At 34.5% G+C, this 25,623-nt stretch overlaps 1 protein-coding gene across 1 annotated transcript; it reads left to right on the top strand.

The window, feature by feature from the left end:
- The first annotated feature begins 1,399 nt into the window (after positions 1-1,399).
- On the top strand, positions 1,400-21,291 carry LOC128221423 (chymotrypsin B-like). The gene is made up of 9 exons (XM_052930035.1): positions 1,400-1,457; positions 5,474-5,660; positions 11,270-11,363; positions 14,217-14,305; positions 15,675-15,857; positions 18,321-18,409; positions 18,932-19,089; positions 19,935-19,989; positions 21,170-21,291. The coding sequence occupies exons 1-9, from the start codon at positions 1,400-1,402 to the stop codon at positions 21,289-21,291; spliced, it is 1,035 nt and encodes a 344-aa protein (XP_052785995.1).
- The last annotated feature ends 4,332 nt before the right edge of the window (positions 21,292-25,623 follow it).

Here is a 25,623-nt window from a genome sequence, read left to right on the forward strand (position 1 = left end):
TTTAAAGAAATGTGCAGAAAACACGGTATTACTTCCTTATATGGTAATAGTAAAGCGCAGTAAATATTTTAGCATTCACCAATCATTTATTATTTTTGCGTTTTCAGCTATTAAATACACAGTTATAATATTGTTAATAGTAATTAATATTTTCCATAAATGCATTATTGAGTAAGTAGTTGAGGGTGTATCACCCAAAATTTATGTTTGCTTTACATGTGTATGCATTGATTTTGAGTGCCACTTTAAGGTCTTTCATTTTGATTTCGCGAATTTGGTATATATTTCAAATATATAAGCCATAGAAATGCCTTAGTTTACAGACAATTTCAACCCGAATAAACGTGTAAACTCTGCAAAACTGAAACAAGTGATATTATAATACATACCATTATCATCTGCTCAAAAACTGGCAGCCTCAGAAAAACTTTTCTACACGAAACTAAAACATTATGCGGTCAGCACATATATACCTTGCTGGTAAATTCGGATAAGGAATATCTAATGCGCTCACTCTTCCAGCCAAACTTCATCACTGCTTTCAGTCTCCCGAAGAAAACTTTTAAGAAGTTTCTTAAAAAAGCATGCAAATTTGTTCACGACACTATCAGTCTGTACAATAAAAATAATAGTGTGTAAGTGTGATAAAATATTGCTTGCATTTTGTTGCATAAGTACCCTAACATACACATCTTAAACCTGCCACTAAATGCTTATTTTTCGTTTTCGATAAGCTCTTAGTTATATGACGGGTAAATATACAGTATGCATGCGTGTACATATTGAATGCAAAATTTGAAAGGTTGGTTCAATCATTATAACCAATCATTTGTAAATAATCATACAACTATATAATATGTATAAGTAATGTACTTTTTGAACATGTATTATTTATATTATTAACTACATTGTATGTCATGTTACTTATATCATATGTTAAATCACTGAAAAGTGGAATAAAAGAGAATATATCAGTTCTTTTTCAATATCGATAAAAAGAAAATGTACTTCAGCCATATTCTATCAAATTTGTTTTAGATAAAGATTTACCATTTATACAAAAAGCCAGTGTTTATTTTATTAGGTTTTAGCAAGGATTGTCAATTTATTAAAATTCATAACTTCGCGACGCAATTTGCAATCTCCAAGACTGTAGAAATGTCGCTAAAATCAAAACTCTAGCGAAATTAGGCAGTCAACAGTAGCCCGGCCTTATTTAAGACAATATCCTCATAAAGTACCAAATGTGGAACAGTGCTGTAACAATAAGATAACGCGTGTCCTTATCCCAGGTTTTCCTCATTTTTAGGCTTCAGGTGTGACCGCGGGCGGTCTTATAAAGAAAGTTAAGGTCTTGTGAAGAAAGATACGGTCTTGTAAAGATAGTTTAAGTATGAAGATGGTACTACGTGTTCTGGCGATCGCCCTGCTGAGTATCGGATATGCGGACGCAAACAGTTTGTTATACTTATTATTAACTGTCAATTTGTTGATTTATTGCCATTTGACATCCAAATAGCGAAGGCACATTGTAGACTTCTCGAAAGCGTGTTCGGGAGTGGCTTGAAAGAGTTGTGGTATTTTCTCAACGAACCATATTACTTAAACTGCTTAAATGTTTTTCATAAGCAAGAAAACCCTTAAAGGGGCTGTACTCCATATGATGAAATAGCGAGATTTTTTTTTGTCGAAAACTGACATAAACTTAGTATCGATATGTACAATGCATTGAAACTTACTAACTGAAGTACTATATAGTTTACAATTTATTTGCGTTTAGAAGTGATTTCGTTTTTTTCCATTAAAAAAGATTACTTGGTATGTCTACCAGGTAGAATTCATCCCTTATGCGTGATTGGCTAGTCGTAGTTATCACGTGATATAAACCGAGGTAGGTCTATAGCTTAATTCTGTCACCCAATTAGAGTAAGCATTTGTAGCCCAGTAGTTAAGACGCTGGACTGCAATTTTGGCGACACCGGTTCGAGCCCGGTCTCCGACACAATATTTGTTTTACATTTTGGTACCTTTTTTTACAATTATGAAATCAAAGCGTAACGCATTATATTAGATAATTATCCAGAGATTCGTTACAGAAAAAAAACTTTTATTGGTGCCAATCTGGTGTATAGTCCCTTTAAATATTATTCAATAATGGTCTAAGGCCGGGTGATGATATACCACGGTAACCATACATTTTAAAAGGTATTCAAATGACAACCAATGAATCCATTCTATGCGATATATAGAAGATTATTTCATATCTACATTTACGTATGATTGTTAAGTCATAAAGTTTAAACTTTATAGTTCAGTCATTTTTGATAGTAATTGTGAAGCTGTTTCTTCTGCTGTAGCTATGTAATTTAGAATATATAGATGGCTGTTGGTGCTTATTGTATGCTGCTAGTAAATAGTAAGGGTGAAAAAGGTGCCAATTTGCGGTAGTAGTCGGGTGTGTTTCCATCACATGATTTACACATATAAGCCTTACTCAAACAGTTAAACTTAAGACAAAGTTAAGAATCTGAAAACAATCACATAAATATTGGCTGTCAAAAGGCAGACTTTTATATTGTAAACAATGTGGATATAACATGAAAAATATTAACAAACTGTTTCAGGCAGTAGTAAGTTGCCATGGTGTATAGAGAAGCAAAGATTGAAAAGGAAATTTAAGTCGTGATATTTATTTACATTTAAATATATCAAAATATTTATTTCTTAATTATTAAACAAACATAATACTACCCAACAATAAAACATAATATACCTACAACCTAAGTAAAGTAAACTAATGTAATTTTAATTAAAAAATACATAAAATTATATCTGATTTGATAGAAAAACACGTGGGAAATAATACATATTACACTCATGAGGCCGCACATCAATCGTTGTATAAATGTGTTTTTAATACCAGCATGAACATTATTTTACTTGTCCATGATGATGATGATGATGATTATGATGGGGACATAAAACAGGGGCTGTTAAGCTGACTATAACAGGCCAGACATTCCTTAAACTGGGTCATAAAAGGTTATATGATAGCCACATAATTCTCTTATCGTCAATTTCCATCTGCCTCTGTGTGGATGAGCACACAGTTATTGATGACATAGTAATGACTGAACCCTATAACAGTATTTATATGCACTAAGTTTCATAATCTATTGAAATGTTATCTCCAAAAGTACGTACTGGCCGGATCGGTCGCCATATTTACGTATTTATATTCGGTCACAAAGTTAAATATCTATAGTTCTACAGTGATCTTGACACGAAGTTATGCAAAATTGTTTTCGACTAAATAGTTATACAATGAAACTATGCTCTCCTTGCACTAGTTGTTTTGCTATTGCATTGAGAAAAATACAGATACACAAACTATTTTGTAAAAGGCACTCGTTTTACTTTGAAACGAGACTCAACATATTTTGTGAAAGAGACATCCCGTTAGCACACGACACACATTAACCATGAAAGCATATAAATATATAGTTCAAATGGCCGCAATAGCGAACAGATGTTTAATTTGCTTTTATAAAAAGTCTTCTGCTCGGAAAACCTTCACTATATATCTTTATTTCCAGCAATGTTTTTTTTAATGAAAAATGCTGTATAATGAAATTACTTTTGTGGCTAAAATGTAGATTCGAATGCTTTTAGTTTATAAGCGCGTCAGTCGTTGACCCGAATAGAGTCTTTTGAGAGACGATGCGTATAATAAGGTATTTGGAAAGCTTTTAGTACAGCAGCATTGTCTATCACATCATAGAATAAGCATATTTAAACAGGTATTGTGCAATGATTATATCATGTATTTATCAATGATAAGATTGAGATACTGTGCCTTAATATTTATATCAACTTTATATAATAGCATAGCTATGCAACGAACGTTATATTGTTTTACAACTACTACTCATTCCATTCCTACTGCTTATCTTACAAGAAATCCATACATGACTTACCTTAATAACTATGGCCAATTTCCACCCAAATAAATGTCGAAAATGAAAAATGAGAAGGGTTTATAGGGTAAAGCTATGTTATCATTTATGCATGGCTGTATTTAAAATAGAACCTTTTAAACTACATAATGTATGGATGTGAAGTAAAGATAGTTCAGTTTGAAATGTTTTATGTTATTTTAATAAAGAAGTATAATAATGAATTATTTGTAAATTATTACCCACTAAATCAACAAATATTTTTGTATACGAAAGATAACTCTAACCGAGTGTATCGTATTGGTAACGTTTAACCGACATTGCAATCTTCACGACTTAGTATTTCACGTCATCTATAATTCGCGAACGCTGTCATTTGTGGAACATTGATAATCCGAAACACCGCTATTCCGAAGTAAATTGTAGGGTCACTACGATTTCGGATTAACGGTGTTCAACTGTTTCTGAAGCACGCAACTCACCAAGTATCTATACTTGAGAATTGTCTTTCTTTTTTTCAAATCTATTCTTAATTATTGCAAGTTCTTCATTAGCGCTCTTCACTTGAAATATGTACCAATCTTCTGGCCCCAATATCACGAAAATACTTAAGTCAAATCTCAAACTCAGTCTCAACTCATTTCATCACATAAAAGCATAATATTCTTCAAAATCTTGTATGTTTTATACTTTTTGAAAACTTATTTTCTCATAGAAAATAATGATAAAAAGATTTTGTCAATATTTCAAAGAAACTAATTCTAAAGCAAAAACATATACTAGTTCTTGAGTATTTTATAAAGAATACAGAATGTACGCAAATTCATTTTTTTCATGTAGAATCTATTTTCATGGGAATTCGATCAAAGGCTTTTATCAGCATATTCTATGAAAGAATGCGCTTATAAAACTGTAAAAAACATATGTGTTTTAATAAATTTTGATGCTATATGGTAAAATATGTTGAGACTGAGTTTGAGATTTGACTTAAGTATTTTCGTGATATTTGGGGCTGGTCTCAAAAGAGAGCCAATGTGCCTATAGTCGTCATTTAGTTTCTGCTATTTTATATTTCTTAATAAACACACTTCAGATTTCAATGTAGTTAAAATGTGCTAATACTCTATTAAACACGATCTGGGGCAGTATTCAATAAGCATCTTAGTGAATATTTTCAACTTAGTGAGAATTTCGTAATTTTTTACATCAATTATTTTAAACACCTGCTTCTTTTCATCAGATATATTTATATGCATATATTGTTTAGACCATTTTCTTGCTTAATTACATATTCATGGTGTACAAATATTGTTCGTTTTCTTAAAATTTAAATTATAAAAAAGGCAATTTTTACTTAGTTGAATTTTTTACTAAGTTGCTTATTGAATACGGCCCATGGCTTTATAAATTAATGTTTTATACCCGCATACGCTATTTTACCAGCTTACTCGCTCAACGTTCATATTATAATAATGTATAAAGTAATATATCAATTACAAGTGCTCTATTATTTCCAGTCTGTACATCCATGTACTACGGCACGTGCTACGACCTATTCAGCGGGCTCAATGGCGCGTGTTCAGCGGGTCACACTTACACCCTTAACTACTGTGGGTTTCAACAGATGTGCTGCTACTACAGCTATTCACACGCCACCACGCTACCTCCCTATGTACACACAAATCCTCCTGTCAATCCACCAGTGTAAGTGGTATAACATATTGATCTGACACTCTTATTCAAAACTAATACATTTACATGTATAAGCAACATCAATTTTAACTGGTAACCTTATAGTACTAAATAAATAATGTATTGATGGAAAATATTAATTACTGACAACAAGATTTAAACCTTGCATTTAATAGCAGAAAGCGCAAAAAATACCTAATGATGATGTTGAATGCTAAAAGATTTACTGTAATCGACTATATTCTCATAAGGAAGAAATACCGTGTAGTACGCTCATATCTTTCACATCAAACTCGGTATCGTCATAAGAACCATTGTTTTCGACATGTTTTCGTCTTTATTAAATCGAAACAATATTATTAATTGCGGTAAATCTTAATTGGGAGTAACTTTTACTTTTGCAACAATCCTCATTCGAGCAATGAAAATGGGCTTCTGTCTAATTTCATATTATCTTACCACCTTTTATACCCCAGAAACCTCCAATTAATCCACAAATGTAAGTAGTTGATCATGTTTACCTTTTTAAACACACTTTTTTTTCTAGGAAAATATGCTTCTGTTAAAATTCATGTTACGTAAACACCTTATTAACACAGACACCCTTCCTCAAACACACAACTGTGAGAAGTTGTGCATGTTTACCTTTTTAAACACACTTTTTTTTCTAGGAAAATATGCTTCTGTTAAAATTCATGTTACGTAAACACCTTATTAACACAGACACCCTTCCTCAAACACACAACTGTGAGAAGTTGTGCATGTTTACCTTTTTAAACACTCCTCATTTTCAAGGAAAATATGCTTCTGTTAAAATTCATCTAACGTAAACACCTTATTTACACAGACACCCTACCTCAAACACACAACTGTGAGAAGCTGTGCATGTTTACTTTTTAAACACTCCTCATTCATTCAATAAAGATATGTCTCTAGTCATGTTTATATACAGGTACAATGACGCAATGTGAACCTCTGTGTACACCATGTTTAAATATACATCGATTAAACAGAGAGGATGTTGTTATGGGTTTACTCAATCGGAACAGGCTCGATTATATATAGACGGCTTACAATGTCGGAAGTATTAACATTAAACTACGCTGCAAGTAGATTACGTAGTATTTTTAATTCAGCAATAAACCCTAATTCAATAAGGTTATATAAAGTGCAATGATACATTTCACTGGGAATCAATATGAACCTTACTTGGAACTACGCAGCAAGTTTATCGCATAGTAATTTAGATTTAGCAGTTACGCCTGATGACTTAAACTATTGATTTATGCAATAAAACATTAAATTGGAATCAGTTTGAACTAAGAAGGAAGAAATACATAATTCAATTCAATAATCTTTATTTCAACCAAATGTTGATGATTATAAAACACAGTAGGAGTACCACAATACTACAAAACACAACATATATGTACACTGTTATATACAAAATCCGCACATACCCATTTGTTATTTACAACATGTATATGTGTTCTTTCTTAACTAATATTTACGCAACAAAAATCAACGACATAAGTTTATGATATTAATCATTTTCAAACTTGCGGATTGTAACTTATTGTTCTTTGTGATTATACATCTTTGTAGCCCACACATTTCATTGCAAACCGTAAGGATATGTTCAGAAAGGCTGAATGCATGTCTTTCAAATAGCTCCTTGGAGAACCAAGTACAGTGAGGTAGAATGTTTCGACGTCTGCGTGCAATAAGTTTTCGGTTATGTTAATGTCCAGCTCGGTGACTTCACAAAGGAATATCCATCTTAGTCGTTCCGTACTCGTGCATTCGTTCACGATGAACTTCCTCGCCTAATAAACACATTTGCGAGCAGACAGAACATTCGATGACAGTGTCTGTTTTAAACGAACGATTTAACAGTTTATATGCGAATAGTTCTATCTCCTTTTCAGTATTTTTTCGAATACCTTGTATATAATAGCGGGCGCTAATGTGGGGTGTAGTACTCGGAAATAATAAAAGTCCTCATCCGACAAAGTTCTGTATGACCACAGCTCTGTTTCTCTTGCGATGACAAGTTGTTTTACTCGTTTTTCCATTCGTAACTGCTAGGAATCGTCCTTGGATTACGAAGAATGTTGTTAATAAAGCTATGGAGACCGAATGTACATAGTATGTAGCATATATCGGGAACAAAGCCAAGAGTTACCTTGGTGATTCCTGATATGAAATCTAAATAGCGTTATATAAATTTCTGCTGGTTCTTTTACTATCTAGCGACCAGAGCTTATGCAGGAATAGCAGCTTTCGAATAATGACGTTAGAGAATAAGTTGCATACACCCAGCATCGACTCGCACATATCCGATCTTGTTCTGATATGAAAACCTTGTATCTTTTTAACAATAAAATGTTGCAGTTATTTTATAGTTATAATGTCGTATTTGGTGATATTGTTCCACAGTTCACAGCCATATAAGATTATTGGCATGTTTTTTTTTCTTGTTAAGGTTTATAGAAACTAAAAGGGTTAAGACCGTAAGGATGTAAACCTTGCGCGAACATAGCGAAAAACGCATTTTTTGCTTTTGGGCAGTGTTCCTCAATGCGAATTTTGCACTTTAAGTTTGAGTCTTGTCTTATTCCCAGATGGTTTGCGCTGTTTACCTGTTCAATGAACTTATCTCCGTATAACATGCCAACGGGTGGTACATTTCGCTTCTTGGTAAACACTAAGACAAGAGATTTCAGGACATTTATAGCTATCTTCCATTCAGTGCAGTATTGATACACTATGTCCAGCATATGTTGAAGACTCAAGGGAGATAACGCAATTAAGGATATGTCGTTAGCAAATATCGGATTACTGCTCTTGTTAGAAAGCACTGAGCATCCATTGTTGCTTTTTTCAAGAATGTGAAGTAGTTCATTTTTAGATAAGCGAGGTAGAAAAACGTTGATAGGACCCCACCTTGCCTTACAGATTTCATAATGTTTATCTCTTCAGACATGTCACCGTTTAGTCTTTTAACACACTTCAGGTCTTTATACAAAGATCATAGTATACGCAGAAGTTTGCCTCTAATACCGAGTCGACCAAGTTTCAGGAAGAGTCCTTGGTGCCATACCGAGTCGAAGGCTGCTTTCTGGTCCAGCATGCCGACGTAAACGTTGCTATTCTTTTCAACTTGGTGATATACGGTCTCTTGTAGGTTGAAGGCTGCTGTTATGCAGCTTAGTTTCTTCTGGAAGCCCTGTTGTTTACGCGATGGGAACTTTGTATGCGTGTGTTGTAGTTAATTGTCTAGTCTACTTAGCACATTTTTTTTCGAAGGGTTTGTTGAAGCACGGCATAAGGGATACAGGTCTGTAGCTATTCGGACCTGTTTTCGATTCTCCTTTGCCCTTATATAGTGGAATCAGTATGCTCGATTTCCAGCGTGCTTGGCATACTTCGCTGGAGAGTATGTTGTTACATAGGGTCGTTAGTATATATGTTAGGGCGTCGCCTCCGTGTATCACGTTCTCGTTTAGTATATGATCTATACCCGGGCTTTTTCTTTCTTTCAATAGTTTTATCGCTCTTTTGACCTCTTTGTGGGGAAAGTTTTCTGTTAAATTGTTTGGGACTTCTATTGGACCTGCAGGATTTAGGTGATTTTCTAACTCGTCGAGTTTACTCGAATCTCTGCATGACTGAATTTCAACAACTTTGAAGACATTTTGAAAGTAGCCTTGAAACCCTTTAATTACATTTTCATTTTTCATTCGAATACAATGTATTATCAACGATGAGTTCACTACATAGTTCCGGTGACTTCTTATTTCCTTTGCGAAGCAGCTTCAAGAAGAGCTTATTATCCAGTTCAGCCGCTGTGTTAAGATCGTCGATCACTTTATTTTCGTATTCCATTTGCTTGGTACGCTGTAACCTTCTGAACTCTCGTTTTGCTGCTTTATAGTACCTGAAGTACATATGATGGCTTCCTCTAGGGCGCCCCTCTGTCATCCACTGCCTGCGCACTTTTCGCGCTTTAGTATGTGCGGCTTTCACGTCCTGGTTATAGTATGGTTTGGTATATCTGTTGAATTTGCTTTGTGGAAGGTGCTTTTCAGCAGCTTTTATAACTCCTGTGATAATATCATTAAGAGTGCCTGGTGTCATATCATGAAAGTTATCATTTGTTGATATATGTACTAGCCACTCGTTTATTTCTTCTGAGTAACGTTGAATGTGTTCCTTGTTACACTTGAATCAGGCTACATTGTTCCGTGGGGGCGGAGCTGGCCTACAAATGACTGTCGCCGAGATAGAATAGGGATTGAAAATCCATCAATAGTTAAAATCGATGATCGGATATAATCGTTTTTCGGTTAACGATTTTTTTGCATGCATTAGAAAAACATATTCTCAATTTTAATGCATTAAAAACTGTGATATGAAACATTACCTTCGTGTAACCCACTTTACCTAACATTGAACAAACAAGAACACCTGTCTAATATTGTTCAAATAACGTTTGCAGGGCTAAGCTTTAGACAAAGACAAGCTTTTTTATTCCAATTTTCTACTAAAACAATACAGCCGCAAAGCCAAAATAGATTCCAAGATTATACACTTGAATATTTGCGTCCTTGATCGTAGCTAATCGATTATCGTTTTAATCATAATGGAACCACATTTTGTGAGTCTATAATTCAACAATAAATTCTGCCTTAGAGATGAACAAACATGCTTTTAGCATATTGCAGATTCTGGGGAACTAGTGGAACCATTTGATATGTTAACTGGCTTATGGCATTGTTGGATGAATTGCTCAAAGTTATATTTGAATATATACTACGTTTCAAACCTTTGACAAGAACATCGAAACTTGCGGACGAACCTGTATGCCTTTTGTCGTAGGAGTATGTTGCATTTGTACATAAAACAGGCAATATTATTGAGAAATAAATGTTCGATGTAGATAAGTATGGTCTATACATTTGACAACACCGCCATTGAATATCCCTTCAAACTCATCCGAATTACATAATTGTTGGCTGTAGGTCCACAGGGCACATAGCGACAAATTTGTTGCATTCGCGAATAAATTGAAATATATGTTGTTGATTGAGAACAAATAACAACTATTTCGAACTTTTTGCTAAAACAACGGTACTAGTAACAATTCTCGATGACCACAACTATCACATAATTGCCGAAGAAATACAGTACATGCATTTATTAATAATTCCCCTTTGAGTTCAAGATAAACACAGGTCATAAAATTGATGAAGGGGATTCAGGTGAAATGTCGACCAGATTTTTGAGTTCTTAGACATCATTGATCGAGATTTTCTTTAAGAAAACATAACATAGTACAGAACTCCAGAAAGTGTCAGACAGACGTTGTTGGCAAAACAGCTCACACAGTAGTTGGAAGGAATATATGTAATGGTGTCAGGTATTTTTAACTCTATGTCGTCATTGAACGACGAGCTTCTTTCAGGTAATCAACCTTGGTCCTAATCTGAGTTCTGATCAATCGGGCGCAAGTGTTTTACATGTTACATTACTAAATTTATGTTACTTGAAGGACAACAGAGCTCATACAGTAGATATGTTGCTTACAAATAATCATCCGTGATTCTAACATATTACAGAAGTTCTGGAACTTGTGGAACAACCCTTGTTGGAAATACAGCTCACAAAATCGTGGGAGGAACCGTTGCCCAGCATGGAGAATACCCGTGGCAAGTAAGTGATTATGCCTATATATGGCAAGTTAATGAATGTGTAATATATGGCAAGTAAGTGAATATGTAATACATGGCAAGTCAAATAACATGTTAAATTATCGCAAGTGAGTATCTTTATATAGTAGGTAAATAGTATGTTTAAAAATGTCAAGTAATGAGAATGTTCATATATGCCAATTAAGGGCTAGTATATGTTAGATAACTGAGTAGTACAATATATTGCACGTTAGCGGGTATGTTTATATATGTCAAGTAAATGTGTATGCTAAAATCTGGCAGTTAAGTGAGCTTGTTAATATATGGCGAAAATCTGGCAGTTATGTGAGCTTGTTAATATATGGCAAAAATCTGGCAGTTATGTGAGCTTGTTAATATATGGCAAGTAAATGATATTGCTAATATTTGGCAGTTAAGTGAGATTGTTAATATATGGCAAGTGAATGTTTCTGCTAATATTTGGCGGTTAAGTGAGGTTGTTGATACATGGCAAGTAAATGTTTATGCTACTATTTGGCAGTTAAGTGAGCTTGTAATTATATGGCAAGTAAATGTTTATGCTATATTTTTTGCAGTTAAGTGAGCTTGTAAATATATGGCAAGTAAATGTTTATGCTAGTATTTGGCAGTTAAGTGAGCTTGTTATTTATTATATGGCAAGTAAATGTTTATGCTATATTTTTGGCAGTTAAGTGAGCTTGTAAATATATGGCAAGTAAATGTTTATGCTATATTTTTGGCAGTTAAGTGAGCTTGTAAATATATGGCAAGTAAATGTTTATGCTTATATTTGGCATTAAAGTGAGCTTGTTGATATATGGCAAGTGAATGTTTATGCTTATATTTGGCAGTAAAGTGAGCTTGTTGATATATGGCAAGTGAATGTTTTTGCTAATATTTGGCATTTAAGTGAGCTTGTTAATGTATGGCAAGATAGCTAAATTGTTAACATATGGCAAGTCGTGGAATAAATTAATATACAGCCAATGAGTGAATTTGTTGACAAATGGCAAGTAGGTGAGTATATTAATATTTGGTCAGTAAGCGAAGATATTAATATATGGAAAGTAAGCGAAAATGTAAATATATGGGTAAATAGTTTTATAGGGCAATTCAATCAAAGAACGTTACACGAAACAATTAAACAACGAAGTGTTTTGATGTTCTGAGCAGGTGAACTGAGCACGTGTATTGGCACCTGTCCTTATGATAATACAATGGAAACTACGGATACAAGCAGTTTTTACAATGACCTTGCTTAGAAACACATGGTCTAAATCTAATAGACACACATCGATAAACACACAACATTACCACACAACAAACACTGATAGCATAAACATCGCAATACCGTACTATGAATATATGTTGGGGTTACCAACATGATCATCAAAAACAGATGTTAAACGATTTACAAGTATCAATACTTTTGTGAAAAACTACGGAAACGAGCTCCGTAGCTAATCATTTAAACATACACCCGGTTAAATGGCACTGTGTAAACGCCAAAAACAAATATCACAAACAAGAAACATGGAAGAACAGCACAGAACTCTACAAACAGCACAGTGCATACATACTATTTAAAATTAGGTATGTTTATCAAGGATTCTTAGGTACCGCCTTTGAACGGTCAGTAAAGTGTAAATTTACTGGAGGTTTAAACCAGTTTACGTGCACAAACATCACTCACATAATACACTGTTTTAAAATTTCCTTGTCTATAGCTATTTTCTAATGTACATTTTACTGACCTAACCAAGGGTTCTTCCCCAACATAATTAAACATTTCAGATTGTCCGATAGTTGTTGATGATTGTAGTAATGCAGTGGCGTGTCTCTTGTATGGTGTTTCTTTGATCTCGATCATAGTACCTTGAAACAGGGCTTTGGTATATTTGATGGTTATTGGGGTTGTACTTGTTGTTACCATTTAAGGATCGAATTGCGGGATTGTTGTCATTATCGGGGTATGAACGCAATCGGGCTGGTGACAGTGTTTGGGGTCTGAAGGACTCCATGCGTACTTTGACTAGCCAAATTGCGATCATATCCCCGATAATGACATCAATCCCGCAATTCATTACTTATTTTTACACAAATAGTGCATTATTTCATTCAAGAATTGTTAAAAAGTACTTAATTTCTTCAAGAAAACTTTTCAGTAAATCTTTCTTACCCATTCTGAAAATAGAACGACCCGACTATAACCGGAAACATTTTTTTTCAAATGACGTCACGATTACGCGGGAAAAGATCAACCAATCAGTTTTGAACGTAAAACTGAAACATCTATGGCAACGATACATTTAACGTATCATAATTGAACACTTTCTAAAATGTTTATTTATATTTTACGGCACCTGCTGACACAATACAAACAATAACCAGATAAAAAATGTTCATATATTGTTATGCGATGAATTGCAATCTGAACATATCCAAAGATGGTGCGTTCATCGATTGATAAACGCAACTGCCGAAAGGCGGTTCATTTACGGAATTGAATTTGAGGCGTTAATATTGTACTCACAATAACTTGTCTATGATACATATTCCTTTGTATGTATCCCTGTGCTACTAAGGACAACAGTCACTTTCATATATGGTTGTCTGGTTAGCGCACTTACTTTTCAGAAATGCTTCTTGGGTTATAATCCTTGTCCGGGCACATATGAGTATTTTTTTTATCGGTGCAAAGTTGTACAAGGGGGTTTCCTACGGAAATTCCGGTTTCCCCTACAACTTGTGACATTGTGCGTACGAAAATTATTATAAAAATGTTGTGTGTTTTTTTTACATTCGTTTCAAACAAAACAGGTGTTAGCTATTGTTATTGATCATTCGTTTTAAGGTATCCATGCGTTACTTGGGACAACATGTTTGCGGTGGTACCCTTATTGGCGACCAGTGGGTAGTCACAGCCGCTCACTGCTTTGAGAAGTAAGTACACAGTAAGGTTGTGTTACATTGAACGTTGGCAGTTTTCCGCTCTCATTGTTACCGACTGTTCGTCTCAACGTTACTAAATCTGTTTTCACGCTTTGGATGTACTTTGGTTTTCCGAAAGAACCAACTAACCAGGTACATTAGCAATATCTACTTATGATACCATGTCTGTGTTTCCGTCCCAGACAGTAATGTCCGAACTGAAAGCATCCACAGAAGCCGTTAACAAAGCTGGCCGTATTGCTCTATAAAATATGAATACATTAATTTTGATAAGCTAAAAAAACTAGTAGATACATATTGTGTGTGACATTTCTAACATGAGTGATCGTGCAAGAAAGTTTCCGGAAAAGCAATTGTACAAGCATACAAGATCAAAAGGTCCATGTTTAGCAGAAATAACGTTGTTCACACATGTGATAAAAACAAATAAACAAGATGGCCAATTAATTAATTTAATATTAGGTATATGTTTGTTGTGCTATTTTCAAATTGATCTTGTTAATTGTATATTATTATTTTGTAATATGTTTCAGCGTTGTGCAGAATTGTTAACCAGTTACAATTTCAGACAAGGCTGTGAAGTTTTACATTAGCACTCGATACTCAAAGAAAATAGACATTGTCAACGGATGTTGTGTCACTAAATGCGATACATACAAAGGGCGTGTTCAGCATAGTTCATATATATTTATGTTATGTTCTGACTTGGCAGTTACGTTGACATTATTACAGACCGTAGGTACAAGAACACAAGCATCATTGCCCTTGAATAGCTTGATACCCATCCTTAGCATGCAGAGATAGTATATTGGTCAAAGATCAACTGTTAACATCATTACCCTTCTTCATAAATTACTTTTTCAGACTTGTAAATGGTTTAACTTTTCAATGATTTGATTGGTCAACAGTTTTATTGGATATAAATTGACCAATCAAAAACATTTCGATTAACTTTAACTAAACAAAAAAATAAACGGTTTTATACAACTGGCTGATGGGGGAAACGTTCAACGTATAAGATTGAAGTCTTGCTAGGACAATATGAATTTTGTTATTATGTCTATTTAACTTTGTTTCCCAATGGCCAGTTGACGTAGGCTTTCAAGATCAAAGATCATTCCACACGGATGAAGTTGTGAGGGTCAGGTTAACTCTTTCAAGTGTTAATATATAGCTAGTGCTTTTCGTTTTCATCTATTTATATTTTAGACTTGGAATTTACTCTTCGCGATGGTCATTTTGGGTATGGCTTCAAGACCAAAGGTCAATTAATACGGGTGAAATTATAAGGGTCAGATTAACCCTTACCAGGTGTTAACATAAAGCTAGAGTAGTTAGTATCTATCTATTTATATTTTAGGCTTGGTAACTACGCTTCGCAATGGTCAGTCGGTGTAGGGCTTCAAGATCAAAGGTCAATTTACACAACCAACATTGTCAGCACATCCCACATTTATCCCCATGAGCGGTTCATCGGTGGACAGACAAACATTAATGACATCGCCCTCGTCAAACTGAGCAAACGGATCGATATATCGGGAAGGTAAAACCCTTCAACCGATTTTCAATTCATATGTTATCGCTCTTTGATGTTTTTGAGCAATATTTACATTCGGTTTTAATTTTCTGTCGATAAAAGTTAGATGAATTTATCATAAACCGGTCAAACTTTCGTCATCTCTATAAAAGAAAAACCTGGGCCATGCATATCTAAAACACAATGCATGTATATGACAATTACTTTATTCAGAAAATGACCACAAATATTAAAGTAACAATAAAGGGAGAATGTAAAAACAATTATAACAAAAAAATAATAATGACTTATTTTATGGAGGAAACACATTCACGCACATCAGTATCTTGTTTTTAATGTGGTCTTTAACTTTTACAAAATAGAGAACATACAAAAGGTGAAAATCATTTATTTGCAAACTCTCTGAAGTGCGTGTTTACTGCATGTACACGTGATATCAAAATCAATATTTAGGTGGGGTGTCTGATAGAGAATTACATTGTGCCTAAAACATTTAAAGTTGTTTGTTAATTGATTTTAGCCAGTGTAAACTCATATGGCGGACTTGAAATATGGAATTGTGTAGCTCAGGTAGTATTTATTATGTTATAAGGGAAGCAATCAACAAATGAGAAACACAAAAATAAGCTCAACAGTTGACTCCCTCATAACATCACTGGCATTGCCCTACATATTCATTTGCTCCGATAAACGACACCTCATCATCTGTAGAACAAATACATATATGCTACTGCACCTTGTTGACACTAGTCTGTATTAAATACATTCTATACAAATATATCTTCACAGCTACTGTACTTGTCCATTTTTTTCTATTTTATTTACACATGTATTATGTGTTCTCATAAAACATTGTATCTTATCACATCATGAAGGTAATCATTGTTCAATGTTTAATACTTCAGTCTGATATGAATGTACTGTTTGATCATTTAATCAAATGTTCTGCTCAAGAGCTAATTTTCGTTTTCAATCCATCCTGCTAGGACTTACAATACTTAATTTATTGGTGAAAATACGACGTGTCCAGGAACCTAATCTATTTTGCAACACCAATCCACAAATGCAAATCATTTATGGAATAAATGACGTGAGTGATGTCAGTATCGTGGTATAAACGAAGTTGGGCTGGTTCAAATGCTTCAACCAGCCCTTCTGCGTTCATATCCCCGGTAATGACATCAAAAACGCAAACCATTACTTAAATTTACACCAATAGTTCATTATTTCTTTCCAAGTTAAACAAATACTTCATTTCATTTCAGAAAATCTTAAAGTAATTCTTTCTCGCCAAATCAGTATGAACGATCCAAAAGTTACCGGAAACAGTTTATAATATGAAGTGATTTTAACGCTGGAAACATTTAATCACTTCATGAAATACGTAAAATAACTTGTTAACGGTTACCTTTAAACACTTATGACAACAATGCATTAAACAAATTATAAATTAACAATATTCAACATACCAAGGTCCCGTTGATGAAATTTATCATGCCACTTTCCCAAACCCTCGGATAAGCAAACCATTCAGATGTACATTTTACCAAACACCCGGTGTAGCGAAAGATTGTAGGAGAAAAAAACATTAATTGATAAAAAATTTCAAATTCTTGGTGGAGCAAACATCGATATGTGCACTTTAAAAAACTGCTGATGAAGAAAAAACATTAATTGATACATATTTCTACACTTGTGGTAGATCAAAACATCGAAAGGTATGTTTTAACAAACAGCCATTGGATGAAGCATTGAAATGTACAATTAAGCGAAGGAGGAAAATCAGAAAGTGATACATTTTACCAAGTCGCCGTTGGAGTAAAACATTGATAGGTATGCTACGCTTTAACAAACGACCGAAAGAAGGAAAAAATAAAGTGATACATTTTACCAAGTCTCCATTGGAGTAAAACATTGATAGGTACGCTACACTTTAACAAGCCAACGAAGGAGGAAAAACATAAAGTGATACATTTTATTAAGTCGCCATTTGAGTAAAATATTGATAGGTACGCTACACTTTAACAAGCCAACGAAGGAGGAAAAACATAAAGTGATACATTTTACCAAGTCGCCTACGGACAGAACATATATAGGTACGCTTTCACAAACCGCCGAAGGAGGAAAAACAAATTAATATTAATTAATATATCTTTTTAAACTCCTGGTTGAGCAAAAAATAGGTTTTAATAAAATGCTTTTTGGGCATAATATTGATACGCTTAAGAAAACCGCCAAAGGAGAAATAAATAATAAATCAATGGAACAAAATGATAATTTTACATTTTTCAAAAGCCCGACAGTGGAGAAAAAATCATAAAAAGGTGCTATTCACTCAATCCCCGCTGGATGATAAACATTGGTACACTTATACAAACACCCGATGGCGCTAAGTATTGATAGGTGTACTTTAGCAAACGGCCGTGGGAGAAAAAACAACATTGATATGATTGTACCAAACGTTTTCAGGTACGCAAGGCCGGCCTGTCTGCCCCAACAATCCGATTCATTCACCAATGACATATGCACGGTCTCCGGATGGGGCGCCACCTACTACGGTAAATGACAAAAACAAACAATTACGTTTATATTCATCATATCAAGGTGTATTTTATATAAACGTAAGCTAGCTTTTGTGCAATTGCACTGAAATAGACTCCCGGCTCCTTATTCACTGATATCTTCACACATCCACCAATGACAAACATTCCTGTATTGCAAGGAATTAGAGCTGCCCCCACATATACATATTTTGGACACACCTTTTGTTAATGACTTTCAAACCTGTAATCTACATATATATTTCTACAGGAACCATGAAGGGTATTGCATGATTCTCACTAGACGTATGCGTCTTAAGGTGCAAACAATGTATACACCGTTTTTCATCAGAGAAGATTACTCAAAACAAACACGCATTAACACATACATAACCAACTACTGAACATTTATTTTAGAACAATATTAAACAATTATCTTTTATGACGACCTCCCTTTTTATCGATTGTGTCAACAAACCATATGGATCTTATCGAAGACGAACCATATATTCATTGATAGTGTCATCATTCTTTTCATAGATGCTAATGGTCACGCCCCAATTACCAACCAACTCGAGTACGTCAATTTGAGAACCATCTCCAACAATGAGTGTTCCTATTACCTCGGTTCAAGTCACGTGCACACATCGAACATCTGTGCTGGTGTGACGTCAACAGGAGGACAAGACGCTTGCCAGGTCAAACACGACATGTGTTTATTACATTTTCGCATTTTGTTTTTAAATTAGTAGGACTTTGTTTTCAAAAACTAGTGTGTGTTTGTTTGCATTCGATTTCGCTATAAAAAAGAATGGAGATTTGACAGTTAAGTACATGCATCTTTTTAATAAGTCTTTCAGGAGACAAAACAAACAGTTATTTCCGTCGCATCTGGTCTCATTGACTTCCTACAGGTTTCACTATGTAAAGTACAAATTAAAAACAATATGCGAGACATTTACTTAGGTGCATCTTTTTTAAGGAAGTTTGTTGATACAGTACAGTACACAGTAGAAAATGAAGATGCGACATTTTTGCAAACAAGATCTTGGACAGTTTTAAAAGTCGAGTAACGAAATGGCGAGGGCCCTAATAGGATAACAATGACTTCCTAAAATATTTATTTTATTTATTTTCCTTGTGTTTCATATTTCTTTGAAAACGGAGGATAATTGTCACCAAAAGCTTTATTTACTGTAGAGGTTTTTTACGAGGTGAAGATATACAAATTACAGACATTGTAGTTTTTAAAAAAATCACCAAAATTGTATGCGAACGTTACATCATTTCGGAAATGACTTAATTTAAAATGCATTCCACCATGTGCGATCTGAAGTTTATATTGAATGAGAGAATGGAACCTTTTCAAAACAGTATACAAATATCAAAATGTTACTTCATTGTTTCAAACAGTAAAATATTATTTTATGTTTATTGATTTGATTTAATAATCACAGAAAAAAACATGTAATGAAAAAGTGATATTAACTCAGATCCATGTTTTTCTTTACATTTATAGATGTGTATTATGTCTTGACTATAGGGTGATTCCGGTGGGCCACTTGTATGTAAGAGAAATGGTGTTTGGGAAATAGCAGGTAACTATTTGCTAAATAGTATTTGTAATAGATGTAAAAGTAATTGCGATGATTAACATGTGGTAATCTTTTCGTGCTGTTTGTGAAAAAGCCAATTGTTACCAATTGTTTTTATGATAAAAATATTTAGATAGAAATATATGTGATAACTTGTGCATGGGGAATGGAAAATAGCATGTATGTAAAATTTATAACTGTGATATATTGCCGCCCTAGTAGCGTGCCCGGGAGACAAACTTTTTAAGCAAAATCGGAAGATCGGAAACACGAACGATGTTTTTCTTGCATTCCTCAATTTATCCACTTGTGAAACGTCTACTAGATAAAAAACGCATTTGTGTACGTTTCAATCCATAACCATGGGCGTAGCTACATATTGCCCTTATTTTTTTTTAAATAGGCAACATTTAAATAACCGAATAGTGCAATAAAGACTAACAGCTACTCAAACACTTTGAACAACTCAAAAGCGTGTGTGTTTTGTGTAAAGAAAGTTTGATGTTTATTTAAACTACGTGCAGGGCTTATTGCTTGATACAAGTGTTATCATTGCAAATACAATTAAGGCTGTCTAATGTGCATATAAAAGTCCGCAAACTCACATAAAACCATCAGGCCTACATTTTTTATGCCTAGCTACGCCTCTGAATTGACGCGTTGTAATTTAGATTAATGCTGCCTTAGAAATAGTTCGTCTTAAATTCGCGGTTTGACGATTATTATTTAATTTTTGTTCTCTTTGAAAAGTATTGTATACTTGTATATTTCATTGCGCTCTTTTATAATGACAAGGTAATTACAATAAATCATACCATTAAAAAAGTAGGAATAGTCGCGATGATGCGGGTTACTTATCGTCACCTAAGTGCAAGACCTCAATATCTGCTTCTATTTCTATATGCAGTTATTCAGTTATTTCATAAAGGTTACGTCATCAGAATTGAGGATTCCAAACGTAACTTTACATCACTGCTAATTCACCTTAATTGACTGTCCGGTGTGCAGGGAACTTGTTCGTGGTGTTTTCAGGATTACATTATAGTGATATAAAGTAATTGTGATAATTATGTATATGTCATAAATAACATGAGTTTGAGATTTGACTTAAGTATTTTCGTGATATTGGTGCCTGGCGTTTACATGAGTTACACCATAAATAGTATATAACCTATGTTCACAGGCGTGGTAAGCTGGGGTGACGGATGTGGCCAGGCAAGAAGGCCCGGTGTTTACACGCGAGTCACGTCCTTCCTGGGCTGGATCAACCAAAAGATGCAAGGCTACAATTCTCTTATTGGTTAAAGTGTAGTTATATAGCTAGTTCCCTGTGTAACTGAGATGATAAGTGGATCTTCGTTTCAATTAAATATGGATGCACATACAGTTGTTTGTTTCATTGTTTTACCGTCTGTTTTGTAAATGGTAAAAAATGATTTTAACATATTAAGTGCACGGTAGCATTCGATATGGACTTAATCTACTGGAAAATGCAGTGTAACAACTCACATGTTATATACGTTAATTTTGCCCAAAAGTATGTATTTGCTGATATTGCCAACAATATGAAACTGTTAATAAACCTCAACAAGAGTTATTGGACTCCAAATAGAAATAACTGTTATGGTTATCACAAAAAAATATAATTTATTGACTAAAATCCCGTAAGTATGTGTTTTGCCTAATTGAAATAAGCGACAGGGAATAAGTCGGATTCCTGAATAATTAGCGAAAAAAATGGCTGTGGTTGAAAAATACATCAAAGCCATGTTAGTCTATATTTTGAGGCGACAATACTTTTTTGTTACAAAGATGTCTAAAGGGGCACTTTGTTATACATGAAGAATGACGCAGTCAAGATTTGTAGAGAAGCAAATTTTTTAACAAATTAGTAGTAAGCTAATCTAACAGTTGCAATAGCTTGGTAGTGTAAACCTATTGCAGCGAACATTTGGTACAGTAAGCTAAGTGTATCTGCTTATCTTACGGGTACTTGGAAATACTTGTGCGAAAACATTGTAATGATAAATTTTAATTTCAATATTTTTTTTGAAAATGTTAGTTGACCTTTCAACGTCATGAAGCCAAGTACTTTGAAGTCAAATAGTTCCCGAAAACCCCGCAGTTTTAAGGTTTAAAACAAAGTTATTCTGATCATTTTTAAATGTATCTTATTTGACTCTGCCCTTTTCAAAAACTATATTCTAAATGGCGTAGCATCATCCATTTGAAATTTGATTTATACTTGTATTACTCAATGTACGGAATTCCCGGTTAAAACGCGGACACGAATGTTTGCTAGGAAATATACCCTCGTATATTAAATAATTTTGTTCTCTTAACCGAGATTACCATAGTAAACCTTTTTCATCACTGATAAGGACTCGACCTCGGTATCGTCGGACACCGGCTAATCTGTGTAGCATGAAATGTTCATCTCAATACGGTAGAGTTGATTATTTACATCTACTTTGTACGCATGCTTTCTTTATCAATTCATCTTAATCTTACTCGCCTTCAAAAATTACCCGAACAAGAATACAAAAAGCGCGAAGGAGCAAATGTTGTTGTTGTTGTTTTCAGTCGGAAAAGGGACTCATTACTCATCAAAGTCAGAGTAATTGTCTTTGCAATTTATACATTTGCGTATTGTCTCTAACGGTAAGTAGGATTATTATTGGTCCCAGTCTTTAGCAATATACGTACCAAGTTTCAATTGAACATATTTTCATAAATGACCATGGTTAAAGTTTATGCATTACAATGCCGGCGTCAATACCATCGACCAAAACAAGGCAGAGAAACATAACTTAGTGTATTTCATTTACGTCTGTGTTTGAACTGAAGTTATTATTATACAATTCACATGCTCTCCAAAATTAAAGTTAATAGGTCCAATTGCTTACGCTATGGATTTGGGGGTACAGATCGTATCGTCCTAACAAAACACTGTATCGAGCTAAAAGACCAGTGAACAGACACTCACTAATTAGACAAACAACGCCACAGGACAACATACATTTACAAAACGCTACAGTACATCAGACATGAGTGTATGATTGCAAAATATTTCAACATAAATATATATTCCACTCGTGGATATAGCTTTTTGTACTCACTCGGTGAAATATACATGTATTACGATCTTATACTGACACATTTTTTCCCTATATTTCATTACTAGTAAATATGGGGGAAACCGACTTGGCACGATTAGTTGAAACCTCACACTTGCTATTCAAAAGTTATTTAAAATGTTATAAACACCCTCAAGTACTTTATATATGGAGATAATTATAAACTCTTACATTTTAAGGCTGTACCGCAGATTTAAGTAGCGCAAATCGAAATTTCGGTATCGCGAGATCTTACTTTTGACATGATATGTTAAAAGAATTAATGTGTCGGGGTTAAATTAAGAGCCGTATGGTGTTATGCAGTCTTAAATAATGCGAATTGAAAGCCTACTTTATTTAAACACGTTTATAAAGTTGAAACGGTTATGTGAATTTAATAACCAGCCGAAGAATCTTCAAAAAAACATGGTGAGGAACCAAAGGGAAATAATTACTTTTAAATACTGAGGAGAATATGGAAATGCGTTGACTAAAAGACCCTGCCGAACATTATCCACACAAAAAGTATAAATGTCTTAAGCTAATATAAGCGGGTTTCAATTAACGTAACACTAGAAATTAACTCGCGAGATAATACATTTGTTGATGTATCCTAAAACATTAAGGTTTCTCAGTTTTTATTATACAACTAGCTAATTATATCTTGAATATACATTATCTATTCTTAGGTATTGACAAGCACTTATCGGTTACAGTTTGTGGCCACTCAAAATATTTCTCGACTCGATTTTTATTGCCTGTGAGCAGAGTTGTAAAAAACTCTTGCCGAGCAAACAGCCTTACAACGCTTTCAGTGCTTTTATTCAATATAGCTGCGAGTTTACAAATGAATGCATTGCCTACATGGCGTATCTCCAACGTTTACAATGAAGTAATTAATCATGAAGCTAATTTGCATTTCCTAAAACACTTGCCGTTAGTAGTAGTATTGTATAGTATCTATAGGATCTACTTAGTGTATACATTTCATACGTTATAACAATGATGGGAATTGTTAACTGCATGCATGCCATCTAGGTTAAGTGTATGGGAAGGCAGCATATGTGCGTTGCACATGCATTGAGATTGAGGTCACATAGTACCTTTACGTCCTGTTTAAACTTTATGTATCACGAATATAGTGGTGTATAGCGTGGTTTCATTTGTTTGGGGGAGTGTTTATGCTTCCAATGGCCGAGTTATTGAAATTAAACACACCGAGTAAGCTACATACTGACCGGTACTACAGGATAGTAGTGTCTGATATATAAATGATACAAAACCGAAACAAATAGTTTTCATTTCAGAATGCTAACCAGTACTCAGGGTTTATATAGTGCAGTTATTGGATAAATTACAACAATATTTCATATACAGTCGAACACCGTTGGCTCGAGCTACCAGGAACCGGAGCAAATACATCGAGTCTCGAAAAAATTTGAGCTAAGCGGTTATGTAACATCGTTACAAAGAAACCGGTCATTTACATCCGGCCAAAAGGAAAAGTGACCCAAAAAAGTAAAGGCCAACGTGTTTCGAGTGTACGCATGAGACTTATTTTATAGTACAGGTATAAGCTTTCGTTCTTGGAGTTCATAACTTCAATAACACGACCAGCTGGCGCAGTATCTATCGCTTATTATTTGATGAGGCATAAAACCCTATATATTTTGTTATTATTGATAAATGTTGGGGGCAAGTGTGAGGTTATGGTCACATTAAATAGTTTAAGCCCCCAGATAACTCGTGATCCAGTGAACCCGTATCGCACTGACCATTCAAAATGGTATGCTTACTTTAACCATTAACCGTTATATATTTTACAACGATTGTGAAGGAAACTTTGGTTGCTTTTACTAAGTCACTCTCGTTGGCACGATGTTGCGCGAGAGTGTGGTCTTGTGATATGGGGGAAACCAGAGTATCCGAAGAAATCCCACTTGTCCGGCTTCGTGACCACTAACCGAATTCACATGCGCCCAGGCCGGGAATCGAACCCGGGTCGCCTTGGTGAGAAGCGAGTGCGCTAACCACTGCGATTACCGGACAACCCGGCGTGGGTCTGTTTGTGGTGTTTGCAGCTGGCTACATGGTGTTCATACGGTTGTGTCTCTAGTTCATTGTCTTTGGGCAATTGCATTGTGCCTCTTATTGGTTATCTTTGAATATTCGACATTTTTGCTTGACCCGAAAGTTTTCAATGTAATGTTGAAATACATACGCTGTTGCCAAAGCAAAATGTTTAGCGTGTTTCATGTTAACAACCGTTTGAAATGGCTGGGATATACCAAAACATTAAAAATATTTGGCATTCTTTAAAATAAAAAGTAATTATATCATATGTAAAAAAACAAAGCCGCGTAAATACCAGTCTCAAGGAGAAATAGAAAATAGCCTCCCACTTGCAATTTATCGCGCAGCTAAGCAGGATATGATATAGAAATATAATTTTTCTTAAACTTAGTAATTAAGACTCGCATATAGCCTAATCTCATATCAATTTCCCCCGTTTTTTCCTCTT

Source organism: Mya arenaria, chromosome 16, assembly GCF_026914265.1.
Source record: "Mya arenaria isolate MELC-2E11 chromosome 16, ASM2691426v1".
Classification (NCBI taxonomy): domain Eukaryota; kingdom Metazoa; phylum Mollusca; class Bivalvia; order Myida; family Myidae; genus Mya; species Mya arenaria.

Coding starts and splice junctions, on each gene's coding strand:
- LOC128221423 (XM_052930035.1), top strand. CDS start 1,400: ATGGTACTACGTGTTCTGGCGATCGCCCTGCTGAGTATCGGATATGCG. Junction 18,410..18,931: donor ATGGGGCGCCACCTACTACG/GTAAATGACAAA, acceptor TTCTTTTCATAG/ATGCTAATGGTCACGCCCCA. Junction 19,090..19,934: donor GAGGACAAGACGCTTGCCAG/GTCAAACACGAC, acceptor TCTTGACTATAG/GGTGATTCCGGTGGGCCACT.